This window comes from Salvelinus namaycush, chromosome 19 (assembly GCF_016432855.1).
Source record: "Salvelinus namaycush isolate Seneca chromosome 19, SaNama_1.0, whole genome shotgun sequence".
In the NCBI taxonomy this organism is placed as follows: Eukaryota; Metazoa; Chordata; class Actinopteri; order Salmoniformes; family Salmonidae; genus Salvelinus; species Salvelinus namaycush.
The window spans coordinates 26,664,814-26,687,052 of NC_052325.1; the positions used below are offsets into that span (position 1 = coordinate 26,664,814).

At 44.8% G+C, this 22,239-nt stretch overlaps 1 protein-coding gene across 1 annotated transcript in view; it reads left to right on the forward strand.

Moving 5' to 3' along the window:
- The window catches only part of enox1 (ecto-NOX disulfide-thiol exchanger 1), a 34,291-nt gene extending 18,701 nt beyond the window's left edge, over nucleotides 1-15,590 (forward strand). The window contains exons 6-14 of the mRNA XM_039014269.1: nucleotides 1,262-1,474; nucleotides 2,651-2,757; nucleotides 4,969-5,086; nucleotides 6,129-6,319; nucleotides 7,355-7,462; nucleotides 10,462-10,521; nucleotides 11,098-11,200; nucleotides 15,219-15,304; nucleotides 15,459-15,590. Of these exons, the coding sequence (XP_038870197.1) occupies nucleotides 1,262-1,474; nucleotides 2,651-2,757; nucleotides 4,969-5,086; nucleotides 6,129-6,319; nucleotides 7,355-7,462; nucleotides 10,462-10,521; nucleotides 11,098-11,200; nucleotides 15,219-15,304; nucleotides 15,459-15,590 (1,118 nt within the window). The remainder of the gene's footprint in view (nucleotides 1-1,261; nucleotides 1,475-2,650; nucleotides 2,758-4,968; nucleotides 5,087-6,128; nucleotides 6,320-7,354; nucleotides 7,463-10,461; nucleotides 10,522-11,097; nucleotides 11,201-15,218; nucleotides 15,305-15,458) is intronic.
- The last annotated feature ends 6,649 nt before the right edge of the window (nucleotides 15,591-22,239 follow it).

Consider the following 22,239-nt stretch of genomic DNA (forward strand, 5'->3'; position numbering starts at 1 on the left):
TTTTGTGTTCAGAACAGACTGTGTGGTCTCTTCCACAGGCTCTCAGAAAATATGAAACTGTCTGATAGGTAACCTCCCCATGCTGTTCAGTTCCTGTGCACTGAAGCACGGAGGGGAAGATAGAAGTAGAATTTCTTCAAAGTACATCGCCATATAATTTCTTTCTTTGAATACCCAAGTGAATTTTTGTAGGCTTTCAGCTTCACCGTTAAAACCTGTTTGGGATAGGGGGTGGTATTTTCACGTCCGGATGAAAAGCGTGCCCAAAGTAAACTGCCTGCTACTCAGGCCTAGAAGCTAGGATATGCATATCATTTTCAAAAGTTTCTAAAACTGTTAAAATTATGTCTGTGAGTATAACAGAACTTATTTGGCAGGCGAAACCCCGAGGACAAACCATCCAGGAATAATCTTTTTTGAGGTGACTGTGTTTTCCATTGCATTTCTATGGGAATCTAGATTTCTGAGGCATCCGGTTGCAGTTCCTAGGGCTTCCACTAGATGTCAACAGTCTTTAGAAATTGGTTTATGTTTTTCTTTTGAGTAATGAAGAAGTATGGCTGTTCAGACTGAGTGTCGAGTCTGGTGTACTGTTGTGTTTGGGGCGCGCAAGCATTTTATCCGCTATTGAATACAGTTTATTCCGTCTTAAATTTGAACGATTATTTACATTTTAAAATACCTAAAGTTTGATTAGGAAAGTTGTTTGAAATGTTTGGACCAAGATTACAGGTAATTTATTAGATAATGTGTAGTCATGTTGGGCGAGTTGGAACCGGTGTTTTTCTGAATCAAACGCGCCAAATAAATTGACATTTTGGGGATATAACGATGGAATTAATCGAACAAAAGGACCATTTGTGAAGTTTATGGGACATATTGGAGTGCCAACAGAAGAAGATCTTCAAAGGCAAGGCAAGAATTATATCGTTATTTCTGAGTTTTGTGTCGCGCCTGGCGGGTTGAAATATGATTGCCATGTGTTTGTTTGATGGGGTGCTGTCCTCAGATAATCGCATGGTTTGCTTTCGCCGTAAAGCCTTTTTGAAATCTGACACGGTGCCTGGATTAACTGTATTTTGGTGTATTGCACTTGTGATTGTATGAAAGTTAAATATTTCTAATAATTTATTTTTAATTTTGCGCTCTGCAATTTCACCAGATGTTGTCGAAACGTTCCGCTAGCGGAACCCCTAGCCGTAAGAATTAAACCACCAGCTTTAAACCTCTCCCCTCCTTCTCCCCCATCATCCCCCTCCAGATGACCATAAGTTCAGTGAAGCGACTGCGGTCCTGTTCACGTGGATTGACCGTGGTGAGGTCAACCGGCGGTCGGCTAATCACTTCTACTCTATGATCCAGTCGGCCAATAGCCACGTCCGGAGACTGATGAGTGAGAAGGCCCAGCACGAGGAGGAGATGGAGCTAGCCAAGGAGACATTTAAAAACTCCCTGCTGGCCATACTGACTCAGTGTAAGCATCTAACTAGACACACTCTGCACTACCTGTAACACTTTATTGACCTAAACCCTTCCTAGACACAGAGAACTACAGGTACCTCTCACATAGCACTAAAGACCAGTTGTTCTACACAGCTGTGCAGTGATGAGCCTGTAGTTAGGGAGGGTGACAGTAGTCAGAGACCAGACAGAGGTAAGTACAGTACAGTGTCCTGAGGAAACCTCTGTGTGTCTGTCTGGAACTTACTACAGGACCAGCTGATCTACCTACTGTACCTCCCAGGTAGGCATCATAGTACAGTGTCCATCCAGCAGGCACTCTCAAACAATGTCAATGTACACTATGGACTGATATTGAAATTATATGAAATACCATCTGGAAAGACAATGAAACAACAGCACGATTGATCAATGGCTTATGACTGTTTAAATGGTACTATTTAGAGTCTTATTTGTTATGCTCAACACCGAGAAGAAAAACGGAGCTATATAGTCCTCTGGTGTTGGTTTAATATGAAAATCCATGAAGCAAAGTCCCAGAGATATGAATTAAATCACCAGAGTGGACGTAGAGGATGATGAGGGGGTGTAGTTTTAATGTTGACCTGGTCACTGTGCACTTGTCCAGTAGTAATAATGACACTATTTATTAAATTTCCTGTTGTTTATTGAAGATGAATATGACAGTATGCAATCAGAACAGAGCCAAGCTTTAAAGGCAACATTCTTCTACTGGTGGGGAGAATAATGATGACTACAGTAAATACAACACTCCCAAAAGAGTTATGAATGATTAATGACAAAATACTAATTTTATGTAAATGCAATAGTATGTCTAGTATCACAAAGCAAGCCATCCATTGTAGAATGTTGTATTTGTCAGTCCTGAAGGAACTGAATCGGCAGGTATGAGATGTAAGTACTGTACAGCACTGTGAAGGAGACACCAGGTTACACTATAGCCAGCATTTAACCTAGGAGGCCCTACAAACCAACAAAAACAATGTGTCAAAATCACAGCCCACCCAATGATTCTCAATATGTTGGTGGGTGGTAGAGGTAAATGCAATGGGATCCACGAACCCAGGCTGGCACGATGAGGCTCCTAGTGTCTTCTCTGTGGTGTTGTGCCTGGGTGGTACAGTAGTGCTACATAAAGTCTTGTCTTGACTCTCCTGTTCACCCCAAGTCGAGCAGATCACGGCTGTGTTCACCGCTGCCTCCAGGCAGAAGGCATGGGACCATTTCACTAAAGCGCAGCGCAAGAACATAGACATTTGGAGAAAGCAGTGTGAGGTTGGTACTCTCTCCGTACTCCCCTTATTCCTTGTCATGTTTAGACCCCTCAGGACAGGAGAGATTGACAGACAGACATTCTAGAAGGATTGAGTCCTACTGTGTTTCATGTTGCTGTTGTTGCAGACTGCTGTGCCCTCACAGATACACAGACAGATAGACAGACAGCCGTGTTGTTCTGATCTATGGATGCGGTGTGTTCTCTCCTACAATATTATTCGTATACTTTTTTCTCACATTGATGAAACACACACACGCGCGCAGATGACAGTAACTAAAGATCTGAGGCCTCCTAGAAAGTATGAGTGGGTGCTATGGCAACAGAGGCTTCCAGGGTTAAGACAGATCAATAATTAATTGGAATTATAACAAGTCAGCATGCTGGAACATTCTCTACAGGAGGGAAACATATTATGTTAGTTATCACTTTCATTAGAACTAAACAAAAACATCCTATTGATCTCATGGAATGGGGATATATTTGGTTGTACAAACATTACACAAACCTAGATCTGAATCCTTGATTATTTTACACCACCTTGGTCTTGATTTGGCCATTTTGAGACCATGCCGATTTATTGAAGTGAATTAAAAGTAATGAGCAGGTATTTAAGAGTGTCTACCTGTGAGGGGCAGCATTATCCAGGCAGATGTTAAAGATGCTCCAGGAACTTTGGCGACTACTAAGTATGTTTTAAATCTTCCGCTTTGGGCTGGATGTGTCAATGTATAGGTCATACACGCATAATCTATCTGCAGATACCTCCATTAGGCATGGAATCCCTAGTTTGAAAGCGACTGTTTTTCTGGATGCTGTGCTGTGCCATTTTCCCTACATTTCCCCCCACCTGGGCCAGCCCCCTAGCAATTTGAGTTCTAGCCAATGAGCTTCAGCCCCTTGCCATTTAAGTGACAGCTAGCAAGATGCACACACAGCAAAGCGAGAGAGCGCAATGACGTGGTGCACATCTCTGCAATTTCAGGGGACCACTTTTGGCTTGTGAGCAAGACCTTCAGAACTACTGGCTAAAATGTATACAAAAGTACTGGATAATCTTTTTAACTTTATATGACCATTCATACTGTAAGCCCTCTATGGGCATACTGTACATGTCTCTAAGTCAAGTCAGTGAGAAACGAATCATGCCATGTCTATTCTCAAAGCAACCAGAGGTAAGGCATTGATGTGGAAGAAGACACTAACAGTAAACACTATGAAGTGAGTCTTGCTAGCATGCCACCATTGTGAAATCCTTTGTTATGGTTCAGTAGTATGCTTGGTAAGTGTTCAAGTAGTTAAAGTAAGGGAACTCTGCAGTCTGAACCGTCATAGATTAACTATGACAAATGGCTGTGAATTAATTAGCTACTGATGTCAGTATCAACATCCTCCATGACAGTAATATGAAATTCCAGTTTTATTATGAGCTGATAAAGGAGTTGGCAGAAATCAGGAGATCAGATAAGTCTCTAAACACCATTGGATTTCTCCGTCTTCATGCCGTACTGTAGCTTCTAAGAAAAAGGCTCTGGCTGGTTCAGTACTGCAGCTGAGGTTTTCTGTGCTCACAGTCACACATAACAAAACTCTCCCTCCAACCCTCTCTCCCTTTCTCTCTCTTCCTTTTCCTCTCATAACTCTATCCCTCTCTCCCCTAGTTGAGTCATTGCTAAGCATATTTACTTTATTTGAGGAGAGATTTCACAGTGGTGGTATTAGACACCCTCACAGCTGAGGCAGTACTAGTTATCAGAGCAGCTGGGAGAATGAGATGATTTCTATGCTCCTCTGAATTTAGCATGTGAAAAAAAGGAAGCATTCAAACTGCCCATGGGCACAGATCTAGGATCAGTTTACATTACCCTCTAAATCCTAACCTTAACCATTGCAGAAGGAAAACAAAACTGAGTCATTCCATGTCATTTCAGCAAGCCATGCTTCGGAGCTTCGGGTGAGATGGTGGGTGTCGAAATCCTCTTTCTTGTGCTTTTTGAGGTGGAATGACTCATTTGACCATAGTTCAGTCTCTAGGGGTAACTGGATCCTCTTCCACCACATACTCTGTCCACAGGTACAATATATAAAGTTAGTAACCATCCTTAAAAGGGCAGTCTGGTTGAAACCATTTTTAGACAGGCATCTGGGTGGGTGTTAAGTACTGAGACACTGAGGTGTCCTTGCGCTATGTGTGTCCTTTTGTGATGTGACAGGAGCTGCAGAACGCCAACAGTGAGGAGATAATGGGGATTCGCAGGGAGGAGGAGATGGAGATGTCTGATGACGACTCGGATGAGAGCCCCTGTAAGAAGATATGCAGGGAGGACAACGGTAGGTCAGACACAGGCCCAATCCCAAACTTACTCCTAGGTTCTAGGCCCTAGCGCTTATCTCCTAGCTGCTAGCCCCTAGGCACTGGTACCTTTTAATGATGGCAGACCAGTGTAGCTCATACATCACCAGACTGCTACAGTATATATTGGTGGTTGATGTTCATGACCTGTCACACAGCCCCAGAACCCTAGACACTGCCAGTCAAATGGCAGGAAGAACGATCCAGCAGCTGGGATGTGATGGGATGTTCTAGATGGGCTGTGGTGGTACAGTGACCAAGCTGCTCAGATTTAGAACACTTCACAATCTATTACTGCTCTGCTCCAAAGCTGCAGCCTATTCTAATGCCTGCTGAAGGAGCCTGTTGAAAGGACAGCAGTGCTTTACTGAGAAGCTCTGAACAGCTCCCTTTGATGTGTCCTGAATACATTACATGTATGGAGGAGGAGAGAGAACAATAGAAACCTCCACTTCCAGTGACTCAGAACCTCACAGGTTGGGTAGAGAGTTGACTCACTGCAGTTTGTGTGTGTATGTGTGTGCGTGCATGCATATGTGTGTGTCTTGTGTCTAACCCTCTTTCCCCTCCTCTCCAGGTGTGTGTGTCTTTTGTCTAACCCTCTCTCCCCTCCTCCTCTCCAGGTGTGTGTGTCTTGTGTCTAACCCTCTCTCCCCTCCTCCTCTCCAGGTGTGTGTGTGTTTTGTCTAACCCTCTCTCCCCTCCTCCTCTCCAGGTGTGTGTCTTGTGTCTAACCCCCCCCCTCCTCTCCAGGTGTGTGTCTTGTGTCTAACCCTCTCTCCCCTCCTCCTCTCCAGGTGTGTGTCTTTTGTCTAACCCCCCCCCCCCCCCTCCTCTCCAGGTGTGTGTCTTGTGTCTAACCCTCTCTCCCCTCCTCCTCTCCAGGTGTGTGTCTTGTGTCTAACCCTCTCTCCCCTCCTCCTCTCCAGGTGTGTGTGTCTTGTGTCTAACCCCCCCCCCCTCCCCCCCTCCTCTCCAGGTGTGTGTCTTGTGTCTAACCCTCTCTCCCCTCCTCTTAAGGTGTGTGTGGCCAGTCTGGGGCCTCTCTGAGGGAGGAGAATGACTCTCTGCGCTGGCAGCTGGATGCCTACAGGAACGAGGTGGAGCTGCTGAGGAAGGAGCAGGGCAAGGCCTGCCACCCCGACGACCCCGAACACTCCCTCAACACACACACACACCTGCTACAGCAGAGCATGCACAACATGCATCAGGTACATTATTACAGCATCTACGCCTGGATCATATTCCACCTGTGATTCCACTGTTGGGATTGTGCTGATACCAACACTAATTGATATACAGTACCATCAATAGAATACAGTGCCAACACTCATCACATGCTGCAGGTATGTGTACCTGTGCTTTCACTAGCAAAAGGTAATTGAAGGCCAAAGCACCGGTACCTAGAAACAAAGAGTATTAGGGACAGTGCAGCTACAGTACACATCACTCTGATTTATTCTGACTGTCCTGTCTACCGCATTCTCACTCCCTCCCTTTACAACCTGACCCAGACAGACCACAACACAGTCAGACATCTGCCTGCTGTTGTTCCTGCTTACTGGTGTCTCCTCTGTGGTCATCACCTTCTCTGTTGTTTTTGTCCTCCCAGCACTGTCTCCCTATCTAACTGTGTTGTGGTCTATTGTGTAACTGTCTCTCTGTGTGTCTCCCTACCTAACTGTGTTGTGGTCTATTGTGTAACTGTCTCTCTGTGTGTCTCCCTATCTAACGGTGTTGTGGTCTATTGTGTAACTGTCTCTCTGTGTGTCTCTCTATCTAACGGTGTTGTGGTCTATTGTGTAACTGTCTCTCTGTGTGTCTCTCTATCTAACGGTGTTGTGGTCTATTGTGTAACTGTCTCTCTGTGTGTCTCTCTATCTAACGGTGTTGTGGTCTATTGTGTAACTGTCTCTCTGTGTGTCTCTCTATCTAACGGTGTTGTGGTCTATTGTGTAACTGTCTCTCTGTGTGTCTCCCTATCTAACTGTGTTGTGGTCTATTGTGTAACTGTCTCTCTGTGTGTCTCCCTATCTAACTGTGTTGTGGTCTATTGTGTAACTGTCTCTCTGTGTGTCTCCCTACCTAACTGTGTTGTGGTCTATTGTGTAACTGTCTCGCTGTGTGTCTCCCTACCTAACTGTGTTGTGGTCTATTGTGTAACTGTCTCTCTGTGTGTCTCCCTATCTAACGGTGTTGTGGTCTATTGTGTAACTGTCTCTCTGTGTGTCTCTCTCTCCTCCCAGCAACTGCTGAGTCTGCAGGATCAGCTGAGGAGTAAGGAGGTGGAGCTGGAGCAGGCTAGAGACGAACACCGATACCTGGAGGGAGAGGTCCTAGCCCTGAGAGACAAGGTGAGAGAACATGCATGCACACAAATGTGTAAACACACACACAGACACACACACACGAGTGTGGAAACTCGCACTCACTGATCCAAATGGGAGCGTAGGGTTCTGAGTCATGATGGTTATGAAGATATAGAGAAACAAACGGCAAAAATAACCTCCTTACACATAACAGTACCAGGGTGTCCCTATTACTGATCCTTCAGATAACACACTGTACTGTATTGTATATGAGTACAGAGGCCCCTGAGCTCTGTAGGGTTGGCTGTTGGGTCTTTAACATACTGAGTAACTGACAAGGATAGAAATGTATTTATAAACTGGGTGGTTTGAGCCCTGAATGCTGATTGGCTGACAGCCGTGGTATATCAGACCGTATACCACGATTATGACAAAACTTTGATTTTTACTGCTCTAATTAGGTTGGTAACCAGTTTTATAATAGCAATAAGGCACCTCGGGGGGTGTGATATATGGCCAATATACCACGGCTAAGGGCTGTGTCCAGGCACTCCGCTTTGTGTCGTGCTTAAGAACAGCCCTTAGCCGTGGAATATTGGCCAAATACCACACCTCCTCGGGCGTTATTGCTTAAATATAGTGAAACATACAGACTGCAGGAGGGAGTTAAGGACATGGTTTTGATGTAGTGGCAGTCTAGTATTTATTTTGGCAGGCTACTATAGCTGTCTCTTCAAATATTCTCTTTATCTCCCTCCTCTTTATCTATCTCTGTCTCTTTCTATCATTGTTTCTGCACACGTTGCTCTCCCTCAGTAGGGGGGCACACACACACGTCCCTCATCCCCCTCTCCTCTCACTCTCCACACCACTCACTCCTCTCCAAGCCAGACAGACTCTGAAATGGCTGAAATGGCTCAAACTTCCTCTCAAGACGGTCTGAGAGCACAGGCAGCAGCCTGTGTGTTTGTCCTTTCTTCTGAGGCTACCCCTGCTCCACCTGCTCCACCCTGGTCCCCTCCCTTTTTTCCCCAAGAATGAATAACCTTCCATTCACTCCATTTTCATCTGTTATCAAAATGAAAAGAAACAAATATATACATTTACTTAATAAAATTGTATTTTTCAAATAATCTTTGTCAAAAACGTTTGTACACTGAACAAAAATATAAACGCAACATATAGTGGTGGTCCTTGTTTCATGAGCTGAAATAAAAGATCCCATACATTTTCCATATGCACAAAAAGCTTATTTCTCTCAAAATTTGAGCACAAATTTGTTTACATCCTTGTTAATGAGCATTTCTCCTTTGCCAAGATAATCCATCAACCTGACAGGTGTCAGGTGTGGCCAATCAAGAAGCTGATTAAACAACATAATCATTACACAGGTGCACTTTGCGCTGGGGACAATTAAAGGCCACTCTAAAATGTGCAGTTTTGTCACACAGCACAATGCCACAGATGTCTCATGTTTTGAGGAAGCGTGCATGCTGACTGCAGGAATGTCCACCAGAGCTGTTGCCAGATAATTGAATGTTCATTTCTTTACCATAAACCTCCTCCAATGTCATTTTTAGAGAATTTGATGTCAACGTTGTGAACAGAGTGCCCCATGGTGGCGGTGGGGTTGTGGTAAGGGCAGGCATAAGCTACGGACAATGAAGTCAATTGCATGTTATCTATGGCAATTTGAATGCACAGAGATACCCTGATGAGATCCTGAGGCCCATTGCCGCCATCACCTCATGTTTCAGAATTATAATGCACGGCCCCATGTCGCAAGGATCTGTACACAATTCCTGGAAGCTGAAAATGTCCGAGTTCTTCCATGTCCTGCATACTCACCAGACATGTCACTCATTGAGCATGTTTGGAATGCTCTGGATCGACGTGTACGACAGCGTGTTCCAGTTCCCGCCAATATTCAGCAACTTTGCACAGCCATTGAAGAGGAGTTGGACAACATTCCACAGGCCACAATCAACAGCCTGATCAACTCTATGCAAAGGAAAAGTGTCGCGCTGCATGAAGCAAGTGGTGGTCACTGACTGGTTTTCTGATCCACGCCCCCTACCTTTTTTTCAAGGTATCTGTGACTAACAGATGCATATCTGTATACCCAGTCATGTGAAATCCAGAGATTAGGACCTAATGAATTTATTTCAATTGACTGATTTCCTCATATGAACTGTAAATCAGTATAAAAAAAGAAATTGTTGCATGCTGCATTTATATTTGTGTTCAGTATATATTGTCCCATATAATAATCGGTTCTCTTCATTTTTTGTTCCTAAAAATGTTTACTCTGACTTTGAATACCACTGGCCTACAGCATGGTCAAGCAAATGAATGGTTCGGACAGTTTACTAAACAACTACTGATTTAGAACCACACAGACAACAGGAGCACTGCCTCCGCTATTCCTGCACCATTTCAACGTAAACATTTAAATATCATCAAATCAACTAGGCTACATATGCTTAGTTTAATACACTGAAAACAAACGTAAAGATACCAAAAACAAACAGTGGCACAATGTTTGAATTGATGGTGAGATCAGAATCTACGTTATAATCACTTGCCTGTATCATTGGTCACATGTATGTGGAAGCCTGGCTTCCTTTGGCATCCATGAACACACTCCACTGCTGAGAATAATACAACCCGTGGATGGACAAGTACCTTTCTGATTCAATCTGATTCTGCTAACTGTAACTGTTTTTTCATTGTTATTGGATTGAGATAATGGGAACATCAATAGGAATAGAGCTCCTGTGGAGAAAGAGTGTATTCAGCTGCCAGTGGATAGATGGATAAAACAGATAGATAGATGAACAAATAAAAGGATAGATAGAACATCCAGGGAGGATACATTGTTTCCATACAGTCTAAAGATGCTACATTAAACAACAGCTACTTGGATTCTGCTTCTGTTACTAAGACCATGCTCTATGCCTCTGTTTGTTACCAGGGTTACCAGGGATGAATGGTCAGTACTTGATGTTGGTCTCTGTCTTGTTCTCTGTGTGTCTTGTTTTCAGATGCTGACTAACGGGGATGTAGTGGTAGTGCAGGGGACCAACGGAGAAACACCTGAGAAGGTCAGTTCGCCCCAACATACACCACTATACAGTACCCACACAATACTGTACACCACAGGTGGCTGGTGGCACCTTAATTGGGGAGGGCAGCTCATAATAATGGCTGGAACAGAATGAATGGAATGGTATCAAACATATCAAACACTTGGTTTTCATATGTGTGATACCATTCTAGCCATTACTATGAGCTGTCCTCCCCTCTCCAGCCTCCTGTGCACACACACACATGCAATCAACATCTCTTGAGTGATTTTATTGACCCAGCCAGCCAGTGTGAGGTGACGTCTTCAGGGCAGGGGGTAGGCCTATGCATTAAGGGTATATTGGGGGGGGGGGGGGGGGGGGGGGTATGTCCCTTGTGTATGTCCCTTGTGCCCTGTGAAAGGCAGAGATGCACTGGTGGGGAGAGGAGAAGGGGAAGGAGAGGGGGGTATCCCAATGGAGTAGCATCAGTAGCACCAGCCACTCTCCTCTCTCTCATGAAAATAGCACTACCCCAATGAGTGCACACACATCAGCTCACATTGCGTTTGTGTGTCTATAAGGACTAACACTGTTTTGTTTGTGTGTCTGTAGGTAGTGAACGGGTGTGTGACCACTCTGTACCGCAGCAGAGACAGGAGGAGTGAAGCAGCCATGAGAGGAGCCCTCACATCAGAGAGAGAGGCTCTGCTACTGGGTACAGTACATATACATTTGATGTGTACTACAAAGCATATGCATAATATTATCTGGATTGTTAGATAATATTCATCTGACTGGGAGTGTTTTAATGGTTGGCGTTAGACATGTTGGAGGGGAGCCTATTGTTAATGGGGTGAAACAGTCTTGAAAGCCTGTCTATCCAGCCTGGTCTCAGAGCAAAACATATAATATTTTACTCAAATCCGTGCCACTCCATTTAGTATGAAATGTTAGTTTACATAGTTTACATTAAATTGGCCTACGTGAATCCGGGACACTCAAATAGGTATGACAATGTTACGTTTGGTATGACACTCGGGGGTATGACACTCGGGGGGCTCCCGAGTGGCACAGCGGTATAAGGCACTGCATCTCAGTGCTAGATGCGTCACTACAGACCCCCTGGTTTGAATCCAGGCTGTTTCACAACCAGCCGTGATTGGGAGTCCCATAGGGCGGTGTAGGCCGTCATTGTAAATAAGAATTTGTTCTTAACTGACTTGCCTCGTAAAAAAAAGGTTAATTAAGGCAAAAACAAATGGAAGGTCGTTGGTCGGGCGTATAATGTGAACGTCTAGCAATCCAAAGGCTGCGCATTCAAATCTCATTCCGGACTTCAGCATTTTAGCATATTAGAACTGCTTACTACTTTTTAGCTACTTTGCAACTATTTAGCATGTTACCTAAACCTTCCCCTAACCTTAACCCTTTAACTTAACTCCTAACCCTAACCTTAACCCTAACCTTAACTCCTAACCTAACAAAAGTATGTGGACAACCCTTCAAATTAGTGGATTCGAGCACAAAGTCAATCTCCATAGACAAACATTGGCAGTAGAATGGCATTACTGAAGAGGTCAGTGACTTTCAATGTGGCACCGTCATAGGATGCCACCTTTCCAACAAGTCAGTTCGTCAAGTTTCTTCCCTCCTAGAGCTGCCCCGGCCAGCTATAAGTAATGGTATTGTGAAGTAGAAACATCTAGGAGCAACAACGGCTCAGCCGCGAAGTGGTAGGCCACACAAGCTAACAGAACGGGAAAGTTGAAGGGCATAGCGCGTAAAAGTAATCTGTCCTCAGTTGCAACACTCACTACCGAGTTCCAAACTGCCTCTGGAAGCAAAATCAGCACAAGAACTGTTCGTCGGGAGCTTCATGAAATAGGTTTCCATAGCCGAGCATCCGTACACAAGCCCAAATTTACCAAGCGTCGGCCAGAATGATGTAACGCTCGCCGCCATTGGACCCTTCACCATCTAGCAGTCCGACGGATGAATCTGGATTTGGCGGATGCAAGGAGAATGCTACCTGCCCCAATGTATAGTGCCAACTGTAAAGTTTGGTGGAGGAGGAATAATGGTCTGGGGCTTTTTTTCATGGTTCAGGCTAGTACCCTTAGTTCCAGTGAAAGGAAATCTTAACGCTATAGCAAACAATCACATTCTAGATGATTCTGTGCTTCCAACTTTGTGGCAACAGTTTGAGGAAGGCCCTTTCCTGTTTCAGCATGACAATGCCCCGTGCACAAAGTGAGGTCCGTACAGAAATGGTTTGTCGAGATCGGTGTGGAAGAACTTGACTGGCCTGAACAGAGCCCTCACCTCAACCCCATTGAACACTTTTGGGATGAATTTGAACACCGACTGCAAGCCAGGCCTAGTCGTCCAACATCAGTGCCCGACCTCACTAATGCTCTTGTGGCTGAATGGAAGCAAGTCCCTGCAGCAATGTTCCAACATCTAGTGGAAAGCCTTCCCAGAAGAGTGGAGGCTGTTATAGCTGCAAAGGGGGGGCCAACTCAATATTAATGGCCATGATTTTGGAATGAGATGTTTGACAAGCATACTTTTGGTCTTGTAGTGTATCACACTAAATGGAGTGGCACAGATTTTGTAAAATATAATATGTTTTGCTCTGAGACCAGGTAGGTCTGTTGTGTTCTTGGATGAAGAACCCAAGGACTGGGTGGAGGGGGGCTCAGGTGAGAGGTACTATGGGTCTGGTTGCCAAGCAGTACTCCGCTGGCCCTGGCCACACACACATCAACTCTGAACGTAGGCACATGGAAAACGCACGTATGCAGGCACACACACACACACACACACAAACACACACATGATCTCTCCCAGCTGCACGCGGCGGTGCTATGGTTGTGTTCACACACAGAAACACACTCCATCGCAGGGCGCCGGGGACACTGAGATAGACGAGGACGCCGTCAGCCAGAACAGAAGAAAAGACAAACCGGTTTCAGGCGAGAGGAGAGACTGACTCTAGAACACAAATTGCCTAATTCTCCCGTGGCTCTTCTCTCCGTCTCCCTCTATCCTCCCCCTCTACCTCTCCCTCTATCCTCCCGCTTTCTCCTCCCCCTTTCTCCTCCCCCTCTACCTCTCCCTCTCTCCTCCCCCTCTACCTCTCCCTCTCTCCTCCCCCTTTCTCCTCCCCCTCTACCTGCCCTCCATTTCAGCTCCCAGAAATGTAGTTTCATCACAAAAAGAAAGCAGCTTCTATTCTGATTCTGACTAGAGTCATTTTATTAGCCTGCTTTCCTTTTGTTTCTGTTCACTGTCTGAATCTCCTGTAGGCACAAGCACAAAATAGTTCTTTGCAAATTCTCAGATTAGCAGCTGGAAAGCAGAGCTCCTTTTGGTGCTGCAGGGAGGTAAAAACAGCTTGGTGTAAAACAGAGCCAGGAGCCGGTTGGAGCAGAGCAGAGCAGAGAAGAGGAGAGAAGAGGAGAGAAGAGGAGAGAAGAGGAGAGAAGAGGAGAGAAGAGGAGAGAAGAGGAGAGAAGAGGAGAGAAGAGGAGAAGAGAGGAGAGAAGAGGAGAGAAGAGGAGAGAAGAGGAGAGAAGAGGAGAAGAGAGGAGAGAAGAGGAGAGAAGAGGAGAGAAGAGGAGAGAAGAGGAGAGAAGAGGAGAGAAGAGGAGAAGAGAGGAGAGAAGAGGAGAGAAGAGAAGAGGAGAAGAGAGGAGAGCAAAGAGGAGTAGGCAGATGCACATTTATCTCTTTTAACGCGGCCCACAGAAAGCCAACATGAAGGAGAGGAGAGGCAGAGCTCTCTATCTCCCTGCCAGCCAGCCACCCTGTCTGCTTCCCAGCCTGCCACAGCCAGTGGGGGCTGGTGGGGAGGAGCTATAGGAGGACAGGCTCATTGTAATGGCTGGAATATAATACATGGAACGGAGTCAATCATGTGACTACCATATGTTTGATGTGATTGATACCGTTCCATTTATTCTATTCCAGCCATTACAATGAGCCCGTCCTCCAATAGCTCCTCCCACCAGCCTCCTTTGACTGCAGCCAACACCGCTTCTGGGCTTTTCATTTTTCTGTAAGGATACACACCTTTACACACACACAAACACATACAGACACGCATCCGCATGCATGGACATACACAACAACATGTCCACAACACGTATAGACGTGAACGCACACACTAAGACTCCCCCCACACAAACACACCATCCCTTCCCCCCTCATGCAGTGTGGTGGTTCCGTCTGAGTGGTGGTGGCTGAGGGGAGTAAATTAGTCCTGTCTGTAATGGGCAATGTTCCGTCATATAAATCAGGGGAATAAATATTGGCTCAGGCTTCCCAGAGGACCGCACTATATTCTCTCCCCCTGAGTCGCTGTGTTACCTCTGCAGGACCTCTCACAAGTAATCAACTCAAGTGCTGTTTCTACTCGGACCAGCGTTTTTTATGGCGGCGCGGGATGCATTTATTGCATGGCACGTCGGGAAAATGCAGATTGCAGCTCTGCTGGAGAGCTGAAGTTGAACAGCATGTTCTTTCTCTTCCCTCTCCCTGTCTCTCTCTCTTCTCTATCTCTCATCTCTCTCAATGTCTCTATCTCTCATCTCTCTCTTCTCTATCTCTCTCAATGTCTCTCTGTTTGTCTCTATCGCTCAATCTCTCTCTGTGTCTCTGTTTCTCTCTCATCTCTCAATATATCTCTGTGTCTCTGTTTCTCATCTCTCAATCTCTCTGTTTCTCTACAGGCATCATATCTACGTTCCTCCATGTCCATCCATTTGGAGCCAACATCGACTATCTGTGGTCCTACATCCAGAGACTGGACACTACGGTCAGTTTATTGACATGAAATAGTCACTAAAATAGAGAAAGGGAAAAAGCTGGGGGGAAAACTGAAATGGGCATATGAAATCTTATCTAATTGTTACACAAATAGGAAAGACCCGTTAGGTGATGTCACCTGTCCCCATCCCTCTCCCGTCTAGGTGTCAGCGGCTGAGTTGGAGTCTCTGATGGGTCGTCTGCCCAGTGTCTTCAGACAGGAGCTGAGTGGAGTGGGAGCCACGCTGGAGAAACGCTGGAAGTTCTGTGGCTTCCAGAGCCTCGCCTCCATGTGACACAGGGACACAAACACATCACATGACCCAAGACACACACATGGCCTGACAGACCACGTGTGGTACAGGAACATACACACTTCCTGACCAGCCACAAAGCCTGGTGGACACATGAATAGAAGGCGTGTCAAATCCACAGACTGTGTTTGAACGGTGTGTGTATGTTGTGTATCCATAGACATCCACAGTACATGGTGATGATACTCAAACACAAAACAGACACTGATGGATCTTTCCGAGGTTATATCTTTGCGAGGGATTTGCTGACACAGAGGTAGAGGGATCCACACGGATCTCCACTTGATGCTGTATAACTAGATCCACTGATGTCAGCCAAGGAGGGCACAGAGCAGACATTCTCTATGGTAACCTAGTGACCAGACCCCAGCCAACAGAACTTCTAATTGACTGGAGTTGTTTGTGAGGCCTATTTCTCTGTTCCCTCTCTTTCTCTGTTCTCTCCCTGGAGCAGTTGTGTAACTGATTTGTCAACAGCTGACTCCCACTAGGCTGGGAGGGATCCAGGAATATCGGACTGCTGCAATCGAAATATGGATGGGAATGGGGAAAATTTGAGAATTGGGTTACAGATGTATAACTGTAACCCTTGCTACCCCTCACGTCCAGTGTGTTGTGGGGCTGTTTGCTGTAAAACCCAGTTTCACACTCCAATAGGATTGCAGCGTTAGCCAGCTTCTCTCTCTCTGTCTGTCTGACTGTGACCCAGAACTGACTTTAGTAGCCTACTGATGACTGGTACTGATACTGTTGGGTTGGGTTGGGACTGTACTGTAGGTCTCCACCTCTGGATGTCTCTCTTTGCTCTGGCCTTCTGTGTCCAGTGTGTGCTGTGCGTTCTGCCACTGTTTAATTGGTATCTACTCATTTAAATTATTATGTTTTCTAATGTAATAAAAGGTTTTTATCCAAACATCTTCTGATCAATCTAAAAACATTTTCAATTCAAGAAGCTTTATCGCCATGACAAGCAACTAAATTCACAGGCTGGTAATGGCAAGACAAGGCTGTTAATGGCAAAAGATACACGCTTTTGCATAGATCTGAAATCCTGTCTGTTTTGGTTTAATGTTTGTGATCCAGATAGTGAGCTGATATTCCATGTTGGATGATGTGCTGCATCTCCCTGATGACGGAGGTTGAACAATGTATTAATACTGGATGAGAAGAGAGAGAGAGAGAGGAGGAGCAGAACAGGTTTAATATGTACTCCTCTCTTCTTCTCTCCTCCTCTCCCGGTATTTCTCCTCTCCTATAGCTTCTGATCATCAATCAATCAATCAATCAAATGTATTTTATATAGCCCTTCGTACATCAGCTAATATCTCGAAGTGCTGTACAGAAACCCAGCCTAAAACCCCAAACAGCAAGCAATGCAGGTGTAGAAGCACGGTGGCTAGGCCAAAACCTAGGAAGAAACCTAGAGAGGAACCAGGCTATGAGGGGTGGCCAGTCCTCTTCTGGCTGTGCCGGGTGGAGGTTATAACAGAACATGGCCAAGATGTTCAAATGTTCATAAATGACCAGCATGGTCAAATAATAATAATCACAGAAGTTATCGAGGGTGTAGCAAGTCAGCACCTCAGGAGTAAATGTCAGTTGGCTTTTCATAGCCGATCATTAAGAGTATCTCTACCGCTCCTGCGGTCTCTAGAGAGTTGAAAACAGCAGGTCTGGGACAGGTAGCACGTCCGGTGGACAGGTCAGGGTTCCCTGAATTGATCATGTGCTGGTATGCTGTATAGGCCCGATTCCGAAATAACACCTTTCTTACGCACGCTTTTCCTACGCACTTCTCACTAGCTGGTATTCCACACCGTTAGTCTAATATGATCCACTAATGCTAGTGACCCTCACAAACAACTTACATGGAGGTGACAGAGGAAAGCAAGGTAAATAGAACGGAATGGAATGACGCAAAATGTGAGCTATAAATTGAAGAAAAGGAAAAGTAAAATGACAGTTATAAATGTATGAGGATATTACTGATGGTGGCTCCCAATAGTGGCTAATATTTAACATGATACACATTGTACAATAAAGCTAAGAAAAGCTTAGGCATAGGCTACAATTAAAACGTTCTAAAGTACATATATCAAATTCTGAGGGCCCACAATGAAAATTATGATTAACGGCACAGATATTTATAGCCTATTTCACGGTGGAAAAGGGGCCACAATACATGTCGTGTTGATATGATTTTCAGTTTGCTTCCATATGGCTGGTTTCACATTCATCTCCAGGAACATAAGGAACAATTCTCTAAAACAATTGCTATGTGTATTTACAATCACCTTCTCCAAATGGATTACTCATTTACCTAGCTCTTATCAATAGATATTATCCATTTATAAATTACAGTGCATGGAGAATGCTGTTATTTATATTGAAAAAATATAAAGTAGATGCCTTTTCCACTTGGAACCGGCAGGGTCGCTCGACCTTTTCATGGTTTCCTAGCTCGTTAAGGTTGAGGAATAATGAGGAAATTAAGTCAAGGTCAGAATAAGGCTTATATCTATGTAGACACACCTCCGCCACACCGTAATTTCTTTGATCTCCACCCGAACGAATAGCGTGTGAATACCATGCTATTCAAGGTCAGAATACACATAAGGAGAAAAGTTCATAAAAAGGGAATACCGTTCCATTTACGCACGCTTAACTCGGGTCGGAATTAAGGCCTATGCTGGTAAATCTGTACTGAGAGCATGTTGTAAAGCACCACACACACACACACGCACTTGCATACAATACACACTGTATTGCTTTGACTGATGCAACAGCAGGGTAAGCAGGGGAGTACATGGGAGAATCTGGCCCTGTCTGCTCTGCACTAACCCCTTTCTGCTCTCTCATGGATAGAGGATTGCTGTCACCATGGAGAAAGCAGTATGAAGGGTCATAGGCCTATAATATGCCTGACAAAGACCTGTCATAAGCAGCTGTAGTAGATGGAGAAACCAGACCACTGCAGCCACTGTATCACTCAGACCCATGTAATGCATATAGGGCTCTGGTTCCACTGCTCTTTTCATTCTATTAATCCTCCTATCCACAAAAGAGATCAGCTGGCCAGATGTGATTGGATTGGAGTGTAGTCCATTTCAGAGATGTATATTTAATCCCTGATTGATGCCTGGCAGTGGAGCCAAGGCTTTGCTGAGTTTTCCCTCCATCCCACAGCTCTGCTCTCCATATGATTCCACTTGAGACAAACTCTCTCATCTGCCTCAGGATTTCAGCACACATATTCAGGATGTCCAGCTGGAGAAGACATCAATTAAGGAATCACATCATTCCTCCTCTTTACTCGGTTTGCTGATGAAATATTTGTCCATGGTGAAATATTATGAAATATCGAATATTTTCCCCTAGCTGCATGGCTACCCCATATTTTGCAACTCAAATAGACAAAAAATAGCTGATGTAAAAAAATGGGAAAATATAGAATGAAAATAGGGTCAGAAATGTTTCCTTACCATGCAAGCTGACCAGGAAACACTACCACCCCTACAATTCAGATCTAAACTGAATGATGTCTTGATAAAGTCATATTTGCAGATTCGGCATTTTCCACTGTACTATAACAATTTAATTAATTAAATGTTTTATTAATCTACACATTATCATTAAGCAATGACATAATTACTCTTATCGGGAATGCCTGATTGTCTAGACATGCACTTGATGTCAAAATTAATTCTTAAAATGATCATTTCTGACATTGAACACATTTAGGGTCAATCTCAAAAGTAATTGTTTACATTAATTGATTCATTTAACTGTAAATCTAAGTGACAAAGTATTATTGTCATTTAAGCATGAATGATAGTTACAGTTGTCAGAAATGTGATTAAATGAACCACGTGTAGATAAGCGACAGTATACTGTAGTTCTAAAAGCTGCTTGTACCACAGTCTTGTTTTAGGCTGAGGTTTTGGCTAAGGAAGATACATACACATGACAGTTCCTTATCTTCTGGGCCTGGCTGAAACAGAAACATAATCACTTCCATGAGGGATACACACAGTGATTTGCTATTTTTACACTCCTAAATAGTGAACAGGAATAATCGCAGAGCTCAAGCCGGTGCTGTAAGGCAGCAGACCACAGCGAACTCCGCTGAAACGGCACACACAGTTCATTACACAGTACAAGATTCACAGGGATGTTTAATTTGCTCATGGGAGGCCCAGACAGTTTGTTAATGTTGCCCCCGTGTTTGTACACAGACAGCATGCAGTAGTGGTCCATGATGTATGTGCTTACTCTCCCTTTCTCTGTTTTTGTGTCGTTCATGAACACCATCCCTCCATCTGGGAGTGTAGGGCCAGGCCTGGGAGATGATGATGGTTGCAGAATGACAAATGACCAATGGGACTGGGGAAAACACAACCAAATGTTTACATAAGCTGACATAGGGCCTGTGATGGCTTCCTGTTCTATAAGCCTAATTTAGAATCCCCATCCTTCTCCTCTTGCCTTCCCCCTGTCCCTCTCTCATTCTGTTTCTTGCCGTCCCTCTCGCTCTCTTTCTCCTGTACTCTCTCTTCCTTTCTCTCCCTCACCAATTCTCTCAATGCAATTCAAATCAAGGAGCTTTATTGGCATGGGAAACATATGTTTACATTGTCGAAGCAAGTGAAATGGATAAACAAAAGTGAAATAAACAAAGTGAACAGTAAATATTAAACTGACACAAGTTCCAAAATAGAGGCATTTAAAATGTCAGATGTCTATATACAGTGTTGTAACGATGTGCAAATAGCTAAAGTACAAAAGGGAAAATAAACAAATATTGGCTGTACTTACAATGGTGTGTGTTCTTCAACTGGTTTCCCTTTTCTTGTAGCAATGGGTCACAAATCGTGATGCTGTGATTGCACACTGGTATTTCACGCCAATAGATATGGGAGTTTATCAAAATGTGATTTGTTTTCAAATTCTTTGCAGGTCTGTGTTATCTGAGGGAAATATGTCTCTCTAATATGGTCATACACTTGGCAGGAGGATAGGAAGCGCAGCTCAGTTTCCACCTCATTTTGTGGGCAGTGGCACATAGCCTGTCTTTTCTTGAGAGCCAGGTCTGCCTACCATGACCTCAATAGCAAGGCCATGCTCACTGAATCTGTACATAATCAAAGCTTTCCTTAATATTGGGCCAGTCACAGTGGCCAGGTATTCTGCCACTGTACTCTCTGTTTTGGGCCAAATAGCATTCTAGTTTGCTCTGTTTTTTGTTAATTCTTTCCAATGTGTCAAGTAATTATCTTTTTGTTTTCTCATGATTTGGTAGGGTCTAATTATGTTGCTGTCCTGGGGCTCTGTTTGTGTTTGTGAAAGGGGCTCAGGACCAGCTTTCTTAGGGGACTCTTCTCCTACTCTATGTAGGTGACGGCTGTAACGATTTACGCTGAGAATCGGGAAGCAAGTCCAGGGAGTGAATACATTTAATAAATAAATTAAACAAAACAAGAAACACAAACAGCGCACTGACATGAAACAGCAACAATGACGACTGGGGAAAAAAACAAAGGGAGTGTCATATAAAGGGCAGGTATTCAAGGAGGTGATGGAGTCCAGGTGAGTGTCATTATGCGCGTAACGCTGGTTACAGGTGTGCGCCCTAACAAGCAGCCTGGTGACCTAGAGGCCGGAGAGGGAGCACACGTGACAGTACCCCCTCCCCGACACATGGCTCCAGCCGCCGCACGCCGACCAAGATGATGATCCCGGGGATCAGGAGCGGACCAGTCACCTCTGCTAAGGCACGGGAACATGTCAATCCGGATGAGGCGCGGGAGCATGACGACCTAGAGCGCTGGAGAGAGAGCATATGTGACAGTACCCCCTCCCCGGCGCGTTCGGCTCCAGCCGCAGGACGCCAACCACAGGGAAGATCCCGGGGATCCGGGCCGGTCACCTGAGGTGCACCTGAGGTGCAGAAACCTGGCGAACCGGCTGAGGAGTGAGAGCCTGATGAGCCCTCCCCGGTTGCCTTGATTGAGACTCGGGAACCTGTTCACCCAGCTTAGGCATGGGAGCCTAAAAACCGGCTGAGGCCTCCAAGGTAGCACCGGCTCCAACATCACCCCCAACATAAAAACAAAACAAAAAAAACACTCCCTGATGCTTTCCTTTGTTGAGTCGTCATTCTGTAACGATATACGCTGAGAGTCGGGAAGCAAGTTCAGAGAGTGAATACATTTAATAAATATATTAACAAAACAAGACACACAAACAGCGCACCAACATGACGACTGGGGAAGAAACCAAAGGAGTGATATATATAGAGCAGTTAATCAAGGAGGTGATGGAGTCCAGGTGAGTGTCATTATGCGCGTACCGCTGGTGACAGGTGTGCGCCCTAACGAGCAGCCTGGTGATCTAGAGGCCGGAGAGGGAGTGCACTTGACAATGGCTTTGTTATGGCAGGTTTGGGAATCAATTCCTTTTAGTTGGTTGTAGAATTTAATGGCTCTTTTCTGGATTCTGTATCGGCCTAATTCTGCTCTGCATGCATTATTTGATGTTTTACGTTGTATACTGAGGATATTTTTTCAGAATTCTGCATGAAGAGTCTAAATTTGATTTTTGTCCCATTTTGTGAATTCTTGGTTAGTGAGCG